At 37.3% G+C, this 12,993-nt stretch overlaps 1 protein-coding gene across 4 annotated transcripts; it reads right to left on the bottom strand.

The window, feature by feature from the left end:
* Positions 1 to 112: 112 nt before the first annotated feature.
* Positions 113 to 12,760, bottom strand: tmf1 (TATA element modulatory factor 1). Of its 4 annotated transcripts, XM_067388330.1 has the most exons (18): positions 12,255 to 12,389; positions 11,853 to 11,932; positions 9,982 to 11,300; positions 9,281 to 9,384; positions 7,757 to 7,883; positions 7,559 to 7,664; positions 7,274 to 7,416; positions 6,973 to 7,139; positions 6,688 to 6,844; positions 4,752 to 4,844; positions 3,859 to 4,015; positions 3,545 to 3,737; positions 3,396 to 3,465; positions 3,214 to 3,306; positions 2,897 to 3,019; positions 2,655 to 2,810; positions 2,365 to 2,490; positions 113 to 1,096 (listed from the first exon to the last, which is right to left on the bottom strand). In XM_067388330.1, exons 2-18 carry the CDS (start codon positions 11,905 to 11,907, stop codon positions 956 to 958), a joined length of 3,330 nt encoding a protein of 1,109 aa, XP_067244431.1. In that variant the 5' UTR covers positions 11,908 to 11,932; positions 12,255 to 12,389; the 3' UTR covers positions 113 to 955. The 4 variants fall into 4 exon arrangements, with proteins under 4 accessions (XP_067244431.1, XP_067244428.1, XP_067244429.1 ...); XM_067388327.1 differs by lacking the exon at positions 11,853 to 11,932 and having other exon boundaries at positions 12,255 to 12,760; XM_067388328.1 differs by lacking the exon at positions 11,853 to 11,932 and having other exon boundaries at positions 2,655 to 2,807; positions 12,255 to 12,760.
* Positions 12,761 to 12,993: the final 233 nt, after the last annotated feature.

The following is a 12,993-nucleotide window of genomic DNA, read 5'->3' as shown; positions in this document are numbered from 1 at the left end:
ATTAAAACAATACAGCTGGAAAACAAATAAAAGCAGAAATTATTATTAATCTTTGTTATATAACTAATATCCTAGTTATTAAACATTAAAACAACAATAAAGCAGAGATTATTATCAATGCTACAACTACTAATATATTACTATATAACTAAAAGTAATATCTTAGTAATGATTAAACATTAAACACATTAACAAGGCTGGAAAACAAATTGACCCTGCCCAATACATATCGCTTACTTTATTTACATGTGTGCAGCAAATATTGAAGATACACAGGGAGGATCTTAGTGACATCAGACAGTCCTGACTGTAATGTATGATTTACAGAGATCATATCTCATAGAATATGACAGTGAAATATTTCCGTGGACCCCTTCATCACTAAAACTCAATCAGCTCGACATGGGATAAAAATGAGTGCAAAACTTAACTTTAAATCTACTAACTTAAGCGTATTGAAAGACGCGTGGTACCCTGGAATTATCTGGAAAGCATGTTTATGTGTTTTCACAACGTGAAGAGACAGTCAACAGCAAATCATCTGCTTAGCAGTAAGATGTGCAGTCCAGAGGATGAAGATCAGAGGAAAATATAGCAATTAATTCAATGATTACAAACGCAGAAAGTCTAAACTCTCGCTTCATTGTGCAAATTCAAGTGTTAAGAAACCACCAAACCTATACACTGATAGACAGTCATGTCATTCCTTAAACCAAAAATGGTTATTTACTGAGAAAAAAATGACTTCAAATAAAATCCCACAACCGTGAGAGGAATCACATCTTAAATAACTATATACTATATGACCCTTGAAATATGGTGAACATTTTCTCAGAAAAAAATACATTTAAATTACTTGGTCTATTATTACCAATGCTCTGAGATGCGAAGCACAATTACTCCTACAGTAAAGCTCTGTTTAAGTCAGTGTGAGCCAGTCCTTTTGCAGAATCTATTATTTTTGATTTTTTAACAGTTCATCTATTTGCGTTTTGTACATGTTCTTCACATCCTCCAGGTCCAGACGCAGCTCTTCCGCCTCCTCTGCCTTCTCTCCATACATCTGCAGGATTGTGTTGTGCCTTTGTTCAAGATCCTGTGATGCACACAAACGGATGGTCAGTGTTTAACTAACAGGTTAAAGCCTTATACCTATTACTGTGCTTGTTAGGTAATCTTTTAGGATCCTCTACGAGGAATAACAAAACAGAATAAAAAAAAAAAATCAATACATTTTGGATACAGAGAGTAACTGTAATGGGGAACAATTTTTCTCGGCATGAGGAAAAAGAATTTAACCATTTATACTACAGTTTATATTACAGTTCAAAAGTTTGGGGTCAGTAGTTTTTTTTGTTTTAAAGAAATCAGTACTTTTATTCAGCAAGGACACAAAAAACGTGTCAGCAAAGACATTTTTAATGTTACAAAAAATTCTATTTCAAATAAATGTACTTTTCATATAAGAATTGATAATAATAAGAAATGTTTCAGAATGATTTCTGAAGACTGGAGTAATGATGCTGAAAAATCAGCTTTGCCATCATAAGAATTGTATTAAAAATTAAAAATGTATTAAAATAGAAAACGGTTATTTAAAAAAGTTAAAAATATTTCACAATCTTGTTGATTTTGCTGTATTTCTGATCAAATAAATGCAGCCTTGGTGATCATAATTCATAAACATTTTAAAAAATGACCCCAAAACACTGAATGGTAGTATATATCTATTTTGATAACTAAATGCAAACACTTAAAATTTGAAATAATAACCAAATGCAGATATATTAATGTCCTCTTATTGTTGACACATCAAAGTCTTATAGATACACTAATCCGGATACATTTGAAAACTGCGTTTTCGTTTCAAAATGTTCTCCATCCACACTAGCGTTTTCAAGCATTTTCCAAAAGTTTCTCGTCCACACTGAAACATCTGAAGACGCTTAAATAATCTAACTGCGCATGCATAAAACATAATAAAAGCTCACATAAAGTTCTCAAGCTATTCTTCTGATATGATCACTTTATTAGCAAAATCTCACCTGGTGCGTTCAGGTCACACTCAAATTTCAATGTATGGTCCAAACCGCGAAGGGCCTCATGAGCGAGCAAATTTACCTTAATTTAATATACCTACATTTTATATAAACAGTGTTTTCGCATTTATCCACTTGGGAAAGCATCTTCAAAAAGCTCAGTTTTCACAGAACTGAACGCCAAAACATAGAGAAAAAGATGCGTTTTCAAATGTATTTGGATTAGTGTAGACGTAGCCAAAAGATGGCAGGTAAATTTGTAGCGGTCTGTTACAAACTGCCTACAGTTCTCTATGCTGTAAATGAGCATTTTGCTTGTGTTCACCTTCAGTTGCACTTTCAGTCTAGGGATTTCCTTCACTTTATCCTCCATCTCATCATTCTGATTGGTCAGTCGCACAAGCTCTTCCGCCATCACAGTGCGACTTCTCTCTAGACTAGCAATCTCCATCTTGCGAATAACCCAAAAAATTGAATCCAAATTAGTACATAAAATATTAATCTTTTTAACACAAAGGTATATTACTCATTCTAAACATTACAGTAAATTTATAATCTTCCAAACCTGGATGTAATTTTGCACAGGATGAAAGACTATTCTATTAAAAGGTGCACCTGCAGCTGAGCTATCTCGCCCTCTCTGAGTTTGAGCTGAGATTGCAGGCTCTCAATGATGCTGGATCCACCACCCAGTCGAGCCGCCTCATATAGGTTAGTCCCACTGATGGACATGGTCATAGTGCTGAAAGAATGGTCCAGAGAATCCTCCTGCTAGAAAAAACACAAGCGATTGTGACAAACTGTGAGATATTTTCCCTGCATCTAAATAGGTGCGGATAGGGGTGAGACTAATGTACCTGTGAGAAAATGGAGGACGGTAAGCCAGCATGCTCAGCCCCACTAACAGAACTGGAGCGGGACAGTGAGGGAGTGGAGGACGCTGGAGCATCAGTCACAGACAGACTTAAAGACTTCCTCTCCTGATGAAAAAAAAAAAAAACACAGAGACCCTCATTTTAGACGCATGAAAGTAGTTGATTTTATGCCACAGTTATATTAACTGCTTGGTCTGATAAAAATTTCATTTTGGACCTTGTATGAAATTATTATTTTAACTATTTTTGAAGGAAAGATTCAGAATACAAAAGCAGAGTCTGGTCTTTTCATGCAAAACCTTTTCTTTGAGGGCCTCTTGTGCAAGGTAGCATTTCTTCTTCTCCTGTTCCACCTTCATTTTTTCCATTTCCAGTTGGTTGGTGAGAAGCAACTGAAAAGGACAAATAATACAGACATTGAGAATGATTGTATATATATATATATATGTTCTGTCTAAAGTGTTCAAAGAGCAAACCGTACCTTATCCTTTTTTGCCTCTTCTGAGACTCGTGCGTGTTCCCCTTTAAGATTCTCCAGCTCTACACGCTCCCTACACATACAAAAATCAGTGTGAGAATAGTGGCACTTAAAATGCTAGCTTCTTTTTCAAGGTTAAACACATCTCCTACCTGCTAAAGTCATCCTCCAGTTTTTCCCGCCGCGTCCTCTCTGCATCCAGCTGCCCCTGCAGACGTCCCTTCTCCTGCCTCAACGAGGAAGCCTGGGATTCTAAAGATGCTATCTGTGCTCGGATGGCTAGTAGCTCCTCTGTAGCAGAACGCTCTTTCTCTATAGAAACAGCAAGCTGGGCTTGGGCATCAGCTGAGAGGAGAGAATGACAAGTGAAAACAACTGGTGAATGTCATGTGGTTTATTGTTTGAAAACCTCAGATTTAACAAATGACAAAAGCCACTTTGCTCATTCAAAACAAGCAAGTCTCACCTAAGCGGTCAGAGATGTTCTTCTCTAGTTTTTCCCATGATGCTGTCTGGGCACCAAGTGTGGCCTGGAGGTTCTCTATCTGCCGCAGGAGGGGCCGTGTTGCTGATGTAACACTTTGGCTAAGTTCCTGGTTTCTGGTCTCTGCTTCTTGCAACCTCTGTTGAAGAGGAAAAATTACTGCATAACCATCACCTGCACTGCCGTTCAAAAAATTAGGGTCGGTAAGATTTTTTGAAAGATTTCTCTTATGCTCACAGAGGCTGCATTTACTTGATCAAAACTACAGTAATATTATGAAATATCACAAATTAAAACAACTGTTTTCTATTTTAAAGTAAAATAGAAATCTTCAGTACTATACACAATCCCTTCAGAAATTATTCTAATATACTGATTTGGTGCTCAAGAAACATTTCTTATTATCAGTGTTAAATACAGTTGTGATGATTAGTATTTTTGTGGAAACCGTGATGCATCTTTTACAGGATTCTTTGATTAATATAAAGTTCAAAAGAACAGTGTTTATTTGAAATAGAAATCTTTTGTAACATTATAAATGTTTGTCGCTTTTTATTAATTTAATGCATTCTTGTTGAATAAAAATATTCATTTCTTAAATAAAAAAATCTTATTGACCCCAAATGTTTGAATGGTATTGTACATATTTAATGTGCAGAAAAAAATTCATTGTTAACTATTTGAATTTTTTATACCTCTGGGGTTTTGTAGAGATAATAGAACTTGTCTTTTTTCTCCTTAAATCAGGAAGATACTTCCTTTAACAAAAATTCAATAGTCTTGAGCTTATAGTAGGTTGCCCAAGTTTACAATAGCTGAAATGAAATAAATAATGCAATAACTCTATTAAGCTGTATGTAAGGTGTTCTGGTTACCTGCTGTAACTCACTGATCTCCTCTCTCAGGTAATCTTCCTTCTTGGCCTGCTGCTGTTCAGCCCTCTGTAGAGCCAGCCTCAAATCCGCCACCTCAAAAAAAAAAAAAAAAAACAGTCACATATAGACACGAAAGCTAGAATTTGGGGATTAAAAAGTAAAGCATGTAAAACTAGATAAGTAACCACAGAATAAATTACACAAAGTGCCTCAAAATATTTAAGCAAACATTTAAATATTGCTAAAGCACAGAGAAAAGAAATCCAGTAAAATCTTATCTAATAATAATAACGACTTCAGTTTTTTTAAAGTCAACATTTATGTGATGAAAGTTGAGTTGACGTTGACTAGTCGCCGATGATGTCATTAATGAACAAATAAGCCTGAACCTCAAGCTGAGATACTCTGAGATATCTCTCCCCTAATAGCAAAGCTGTGGGTTTTAGTTACTAGGAAACATATGCTAGAACTTTTCAATTTCTGAGCTATTTTATTGATAAATCACAGAACAGTGTTGACAATACATTTCTACGCAACTGAATGATTCTGCGTGTGTGCGAACTGCGCGTGATGTACAAGTAAGTAACTGTCTGTATGTATGTGTGTCCGTTACAGTGCAGCATACATTTATTAGTTTAGAACGCCGAACAGTTTTAAGCATTCAGATGATATAATCAAATATATCTTGTGAAGCGCTCTCAGAGTATTTATTTATGTTATAACTGTTTGGAAAAGCATAGAAGTGGACTTCAAAGATTTCTTATCCTGTTGCGCCCTCTATAGGCCATGATCAGCAACTAGTCAACCTCAAGCTTAAAGGGTTAGTTCACCCAAAAATGAAAATGATGTCATTAATGACTCACCCTCATGTCGTTCCAAACCCGTAAAACCTCCTTTCATCTTCGAACACAGATTAAGATTTAGTCTGAGAGCTTTCTGTCCCTCCATTGAAAATTTATGTACGGTATACTGTCCATGTCCAGAAAGGTAATAAAAACATCTTCAAAGTAGTCCATGTGACATCAGTGGGTTAGTTAGAAGTTTTTGAAGCATCTAAAATACATTTTGGTCCAAAAATAACAAAAACTATTACTTTATTCAGCATTGTCTTCTCTTCCGGGTCTGTTGTATATCCGCTTTCACTCCACAGTGATGCTGCTTCTTCTTCTTTCCTGTTTTATGGCGGTTGGCATCCAGCTTATTGGTTCATTACCACCCCCCTTCTGCTCTGGAAAGTGACGCTGCTGACGTGTTATCCGGTGCGCCCGAGCTTCGTTTACAGTCTGAGGGAGACGCACGCTGTATTCAAGCTATTCTACATTGTTTGTATTTTGGTATTGCTATTTTTTTTTTAAATAGTGCGTAGGTGTGCATGTCGTGGATGTCCTAAATCCGGAGCAGAAGGGGGCGGTAATGCACCAATAAGCTGGATGCCAACCGCTGTAAAACAGGAAAGAAGAAAAAGAAGCGGAGTCGTGAACACGGATTGACAACCGACCCGGAAGAGAAGACAATGCTGAATAAAGTCGTAGTTTTTGTTATTTTTGGACCAAAATGTATTTTCGATGCTTCAACAAATTCTAACTAACCCACTGATGTCACATGGACTACTTTGAAGATGTTTTTATTATCTTTCTGGACATGGACAGTCTACCGTACATAGATTTTCAGTAGAGGGACAGAAAGCTCTCTGACCAAATCTAAAATATCTTAAACTGTGTTCTGAAGATGAACGGAGGTCTTACGGGTTTGGGACGACATGAGGGTGAGTCATTAATGACATAATTTTCATTTTTGGGTGAACTAACCCTTTAAAGTGTCATGGCAGAGCATTAAAGTCGACTAGTCTGTGCAACTCATAATAATAATATGATAATGATAACATAAAATAAAAATAAGCATTTTGACAAAAAAAAAAAAAAAAAACATAAATTACCTGATTGGCCAGTGCCTCTTGTTGTAGGCGAGACTCTTCTTGGACTTTCTCCAAAGCCAGACTCAGCTCTTCTTTCGCCTGCACCTCTCTGTTCAGCGCCAGTTCCTGGGCCTCACTATCCTTGGTGGCATTGGCCTTGTGCAACTCTGCCAACTCTCTAGACAGGGAAAAATGAATCAAATCAACAAACTGGGAGATGACCACCACCAGAACTGCAGTGATAATAGGACAGTGAATAAGTATACTGTCTACTAGCATGAAGTCAATTATGTGGCATTTATTTACTTGTAGGAGCTGTCAAGGGCTGCCTGTAAACTGCGGTTCTTTTCCTGAAGCTCCTCGTCGCTGGTCTGTAGTTTACTCAATTCCTTCTCCTGCCGCTCCACCACAGCATTCAGCTTCTTAATGTTCTCTCTGTGCTGCTTTTCTACTTCCTCCTTACCATCCAAAACCTACAATTAACATTGTACAAACCTCAACATTCTCTTCTTATTCTGCTGGTGTTTGATATGAACACTGAATATATTTTACAACTGTAAACATGCTTCTTTTATAAACACAGCTTTTGATTGAAGGTTGACCTGACCTGCTGCAAGTGTTTTAGTTCTTCTTCCAGTTCCTTCAGTTTTTTGGTCTGTTTGGTGATCTGTGTATCACTCTCTTTCTCTTTCACACGCAGTTTCTTTATGATGTTGGAGTGCTGCAACTGCTGCTTGGACAGTTTCTCACCTAATCAGAAAGAAACAAGTAAACAAACACACCCTTAGCAAATACCCAGATCCTTCTAGGATCACAAAGTAAAAGTTTTATCTTGATTTGATCATCCTAGTCAAGGTCTCGTTGAACACTTAAAACAGCCTAGAACACTCACCTTCTTCTAGAAGCTCTCGGATCTGTTCCTCTTTCTCTTTTATCAGTTCCAAAGTCTCACTTGAGTTTAACCTGCTTGCCAGTTCTTCTCTGAGGCCCTTAATTTCCTGTGATCATGACATATGATACATTTCAATGCAAAACAAGACTAGGGTTGTAAGAATTATATAAATTTAAAACAACAATAAAAAATGGACACCTTTTTGGCGATGTCTCTCTCCTTGCAGGCGAGTTGAGCTTTCCTCTCAGCTTCAGCTATGCGTTGAGTGAACTCATCTTTTAAAGACTGAACAGCTGAGCTTTCTTCCTTTAAGCTGATCATCTCACTGTGAAACACAGGTCTTGTTAAAGGGTTAGTTCACCCAAAATGAAATTTATCCCATGATTTACTCACCCTCAAGCCATCCTAGTTGTATATGACTTCTGTGTATCTTCTTTCAGACGAACACAATTGGAGATACATTTAATAATATCCTGGCTCTTCCAAACTTTATAATGGTAGTGAATGGGGGGGGGGCGATTTTGAAGCAAAAGAGTGCATCCATCCATCATAAAAGTACTCCACACAGCTCTGGGAGGTTAATAAACACCTTCTGAAGCAAAGCGATGGGTTTAAAAAAAAAAATCCATATTTACAACTTTATTAACTATAATAACTAGCTTCTGGCAGACGGCTGTACGCATCGATTCACGGTGGAAGAGTGACCTCTGACCTGACTCATGATGTAATGAAGAACATGGAGGTGCAGAGGATAGAGCAAAACAAAAAAAGTCACAAATTTGTCTAAAACGAGAAATTTTAAAGAGAAATGTCAGAGGATTTCGATATAAGAGAGTTTGTTACCTAGCCCGATTTGTTTAAACTGCGAGAGGCATCTAAGCTTACGCTACTCCTACATCCTACATGATATACTGCGTCATGGGTTACCATTGTGGCGCAAGTTGACTTAAGCAGTATGTGTACGGTCGTCTGCTAATCTAGTTATTTTAGATTATAAAAGTTTAAATATAGATATTTTTCTTACAAAAACCCATCGCTTTGCTTCAGAAGGCCTTTATTAACCCCCTGGAGCCATGTCCCTCCATTCGGCTCCCCATTCACTGCAATTATATATAGTAGTCAACATTTGAAGTGGATCAAAACCTATCATCAAAGTTGTCCTAAAACCTTCTTAGGACAGCTTAGTTCTTAGGACAACTTTGGTGAACTTTTTTGATCCACTTCAAATGTTAACTACTGTAGTTTGGAAAAAAATGTATTTTTAAATATATCTCAGATTGTATTCATCTGATCTTAGATGGCTTGAGGGTGAGTAAATCATGGGGTAATTTTCATTTTTGAATGAACTATCCCATTAAGTCTAATTCAACAGGCATGTAAGAAGTTTATAAAAGAAATAAGTCTTATTCTGTTTAAATGTCTTAAACAGGATAAGATTAACACCCTAAAAACAAGGCAACCTACAGAGAATTCAAGACGATAATCTGTACAATAACAAATTATTGGAATCCCATTTTTATGCTATGTGTATGTTGAAAGGTGTTGACATACTGCATGTCAAATGTATACTAATAAGTGTTTTGTTAGCTAATCTTTTCATCAAACTGTAAAAATGATTTTGTCTCCAGCTGTTTCTATGCCCTAGTTAGCTATTGCAACCATTTATCATTCAAGAAAACACAACAGCAGATGGTTTTCTGGAGCACATGTTCCTCAACTCACTCTTTGAGATTGTCACACTCCTCCTCAAGTCTGGCCTTGTCTTTACTGACCACAAGCAACTGTGATTCTCTCTTCTCTAGACGGCTAGAAAGCTCCTCAATAATCTGGGGACATCAAGAAAAACAAAAATAACAATGTTTATTCCATGACACATAAAAAATATAATATAAAAATATAAATATAATGTAAAAAATTATTTGGTTTTAATAAGATTTTTTTTAAATATTTTTATTCAGCAAGAGTGCATTAAATTGATCTAAAGTAACAGTAAAGGCTGCTCTTTTGAACTCTATTCATAAAAACAAAATCCTGAAAAAAATGTTTCCACAAAAATATTAAGCAGCACTGTTTTCAACATTGATTAAAAAAAAAGAAATGTTTCTTGAGTATCAAATCAGCATATTAGAATGATTCATGAAAGGTCATGTAACACTGAAGACTGAAGTAATGATGCTGAAAATACAGCTTTACAATCATAGGAAAAAATTACATTTTAAAATATATTAAAATAGAAAACAGTTACTTTAGATTGTAATAATATTTCACAATTTTATTGGTTTGTTTTTTGATGTTGTAATAATTATTATATTATATTATATTATATTATATTATATTATATTATATTATATTATATTATATTATATTATATTATATTATATTATATTTTTATATATACATAAATGTTTATGTATTATTCCAACCTTCTGGAGCTCAAAAATCTGACAGGGTGAATCTCCCAGTTTCTCTTCAGTACTCTGCGATATTGCTGTTTCATTCACATAAGTTTTTTGGTTGGTCAGCCTGAGGTCAAATTCAGTTTCCTGTTCGCCTTCCTGCAGCTCATCCGTCTGCTCACAGTTCACTGGCGTTGCACTGCGGCCGCTCTCCTCCATCTCATTATCATCCAGTGAATGGTCATTCATTGACTCGGTTATACCCTCCTCTTCATCCTGTTTAGTCTCTGTCGCTGACTGAGCAGGAGCAGGCAAAGGTCCGGCCGTGATAGAGGCTAATGTGCGGTTGCCTGGGATCTCGTCATCAGAATTCACTTCGCTGACACTGCGGCTGTCTAGCGACTGCACGCTAAACGAGTCAATACGCTCAAAGGCGTCAGAAGAGGAGCCGCAGCTTTCTGTGAGTTTTGGGTATTCATCCAAACGAGGGAAGTCGCTGCACGTTGAGGCGGAGAGCAGTTGGAAAGAGCCTTGCATTAGGTGCAGACCAGCTTTAGCCTCTGCGGTCTCCTGTCTGGAGCTGGCCGAGCTCTCGCTTAACACACTCTCGTGGTCCAAAACCTCTATGTCGCTGGTAGTGGAAGTACCAGAAGAGAAGGCACTAACAGGGGGAGACGGGGTGTTGCTTTGTCTGTCCTCTGATTTAGCGTCTTTGGATTCTAAAAGGATTTCTTTAGAAGGAACAGGCGAGGTTTTTACTGGATTTTTGGTCTCGATGGTCAAAGCTGGTTCAAACACACCAGCAGATTCGGCCTCTGAGGAGGATAAAGGTACATTTGTGAGTGTGACATCTGAAGTTATAACCAAGCCATCTGACTCTGTCCGGTCCTCGCTGGTTTCCTGTTCGGCAGCTTCTTCCAGTGCAACGATTGAAGCAGGAACAACCAGTTCTGGTTGTAACTGCTCATCAGCCGAGGATGAATTTTGCTCCAAAAGCTCCGTCTCAGTTGGCTTTATCTCAATATTTTCCTGGCTGCCGCATTTACTGAGGTCTGTCTGACCTTGTGAATCACCGACTTCCAGCTCCTTCTCCTTTTCTGCTTTTTCCCGTAGCCTGCGGTTCGACTTGGCAGGTGGCACAGACACCACTTTAGTGTTGCTTACAGTTTGTACATCCCCATGAGGCAGAAAGGCACTGAAGAAGTCCTCCGATTCATCAACCACGGTCCTTGTGACAGGCTTAGTAATGGCCTCAGATGATGGAGGGAGAGTCTTGATATGTTCCTCAGAGGGCGAGTTCCACTGGTTCATAGCCCATCCTGTTGATACCAGCTTGCCTGGTGGATCTGAAAAATTAGCCAAACAAAAAAATTCAACAAAATGCAAGACAAGTATATTTTAAAGAAACGGTTATGTAATGTCAAATCACACTTATTTATATAGAGCTTTATACAATTCAGATTGTGTCAAAGCAGTTTAATAAATAAACAGGAAAATAACAGTGTTAATGTTGCAAAGTTCATCAATTAAGAAAAACTCTATTTCAGCAATAAGAAGATTTACAAGTGTCATTATCCAGCTCAATTCAGTATAAATTTTATTCTCCAATAGTATTAATAGTATTTGAAAGTCCATGAAACCAAAACGTTCAAAAAGTAATCTCAAGCTCATCCATACTTCCTTGGCACGTGAGAACAAACCCGTATTCTCGCACGTCAAACAAATACAATTAGCTTCCTTGCTTTTACCACATCTGACAAGCTCTATGCATGTATATTGATCAATGTTTATATATGAAGCAGCTTCATAACCAAAACAGATCAAGCATAAAGCTACTGAATCATACATCTCTATTTAATAATTCCACACATAAACTAAAGGAAGAAAACAAATCCCACCTTTGGAAACACAATACATCAAAATGGCAAACTCTTTTGTATTCTTTAGTGGCATTTTTGTGATATCAGGTGGTTTCTTCCTGGAAACAAAGATTGTCTTGAAGAAGTTTCATGTTGGCTTTGGTTTGTGATTCTGTCTGAATGACTTCTGTAGAGACTTTTATTTTTCAGTTCTGCGGAAGTGTATCCATGTGCGTTTAAAGTTATCTGAGCTAGCTGACTGGATATGGATTATGCAACATGTATGTAGTCAGCTACAAAATATGTATGTGTGTGTCCGTTTTGGGACTGTAGCCTGCAGAAACATATTAGCATGAAGCATTATATCTCTAATGTTGTGCAGTAATTGTCACTGACGATGACACCCTATCTGGACTGTGAATCATCTATTGCTAAATTTACCAGCAAAGGTCGGTTCGGTCGTGTCACCCCACTGCTCCTCTTCTTTAATGTCCAGAACTCTGTCGATGGATTTCTGAGCAGTTGTCAGAGCTTGTTTGGCAAAACTAGACAGCTGTGACGCGTTGAACCAACTCATATTGCTTTACTTCCACCCGGTTGTGCGACAGTCCACTGAATGTCTAAATAAAACACATTATTAAAAGCATCCCAAATGAGAGCACGTTTATTCCACACTAAAAGCCGGAACAGGTTGGTGCGTTTATCACTTAGGCCGCTGTCCACATTAGCTTGGCGGCTAATTCTGTTCGCAAAACAACTGACAATTCGCTGACAGTCGACATTATTCCATGCTAAAATGAAAGTAGACAATATATATAAATAAACGATCGACTGGGCGACATTTTTTCTTTGCTTTCGCGCTACTCGGCGTCTAGGTTAGACTTCTTCGCATTGTTTTGTTTAGGTTTCCTCTGGCAGCTCGAGAACTACTTCCCATCCACGTAGCATCAACAACCTATCCTGTACGTGACGTCAGGGCCACGTCACCGACGTCCAAATTATTATTATTATTTTTATAAAATTGTATAATTTACTATAACTTTATACTATATCGTATATATTACAGTAACATATTAAGTTATGTGCTACGAATGTCGGTGCGTTGTGTTTATTAAAAAAAAAAAGTAAACGAAAGTATCCCAAAACTCCCAGTTTTTTTTAACCATACTGCAGTAAATTA

Source organism: Chanodichthys erythropterus, chromosome 6 (genome assembly GCF_024489055.1).
Source record: "Chanodichthys erythropterus isolate Z2021 chromosome 6, ASM2448905v1, whole genome shotgun sequence".
Lineage (NCBI taxonomy): Eukaryota > Metazoa > Chordata > Actinopteri > Cypriniformes > Xenocyprididae > Chanodichthys > Chanodichthys erythropterus.
Note: the sequence above shows the minus strand (reverse complement) of the source record. Positions and strands in the feature narration are given on the sequence as shown.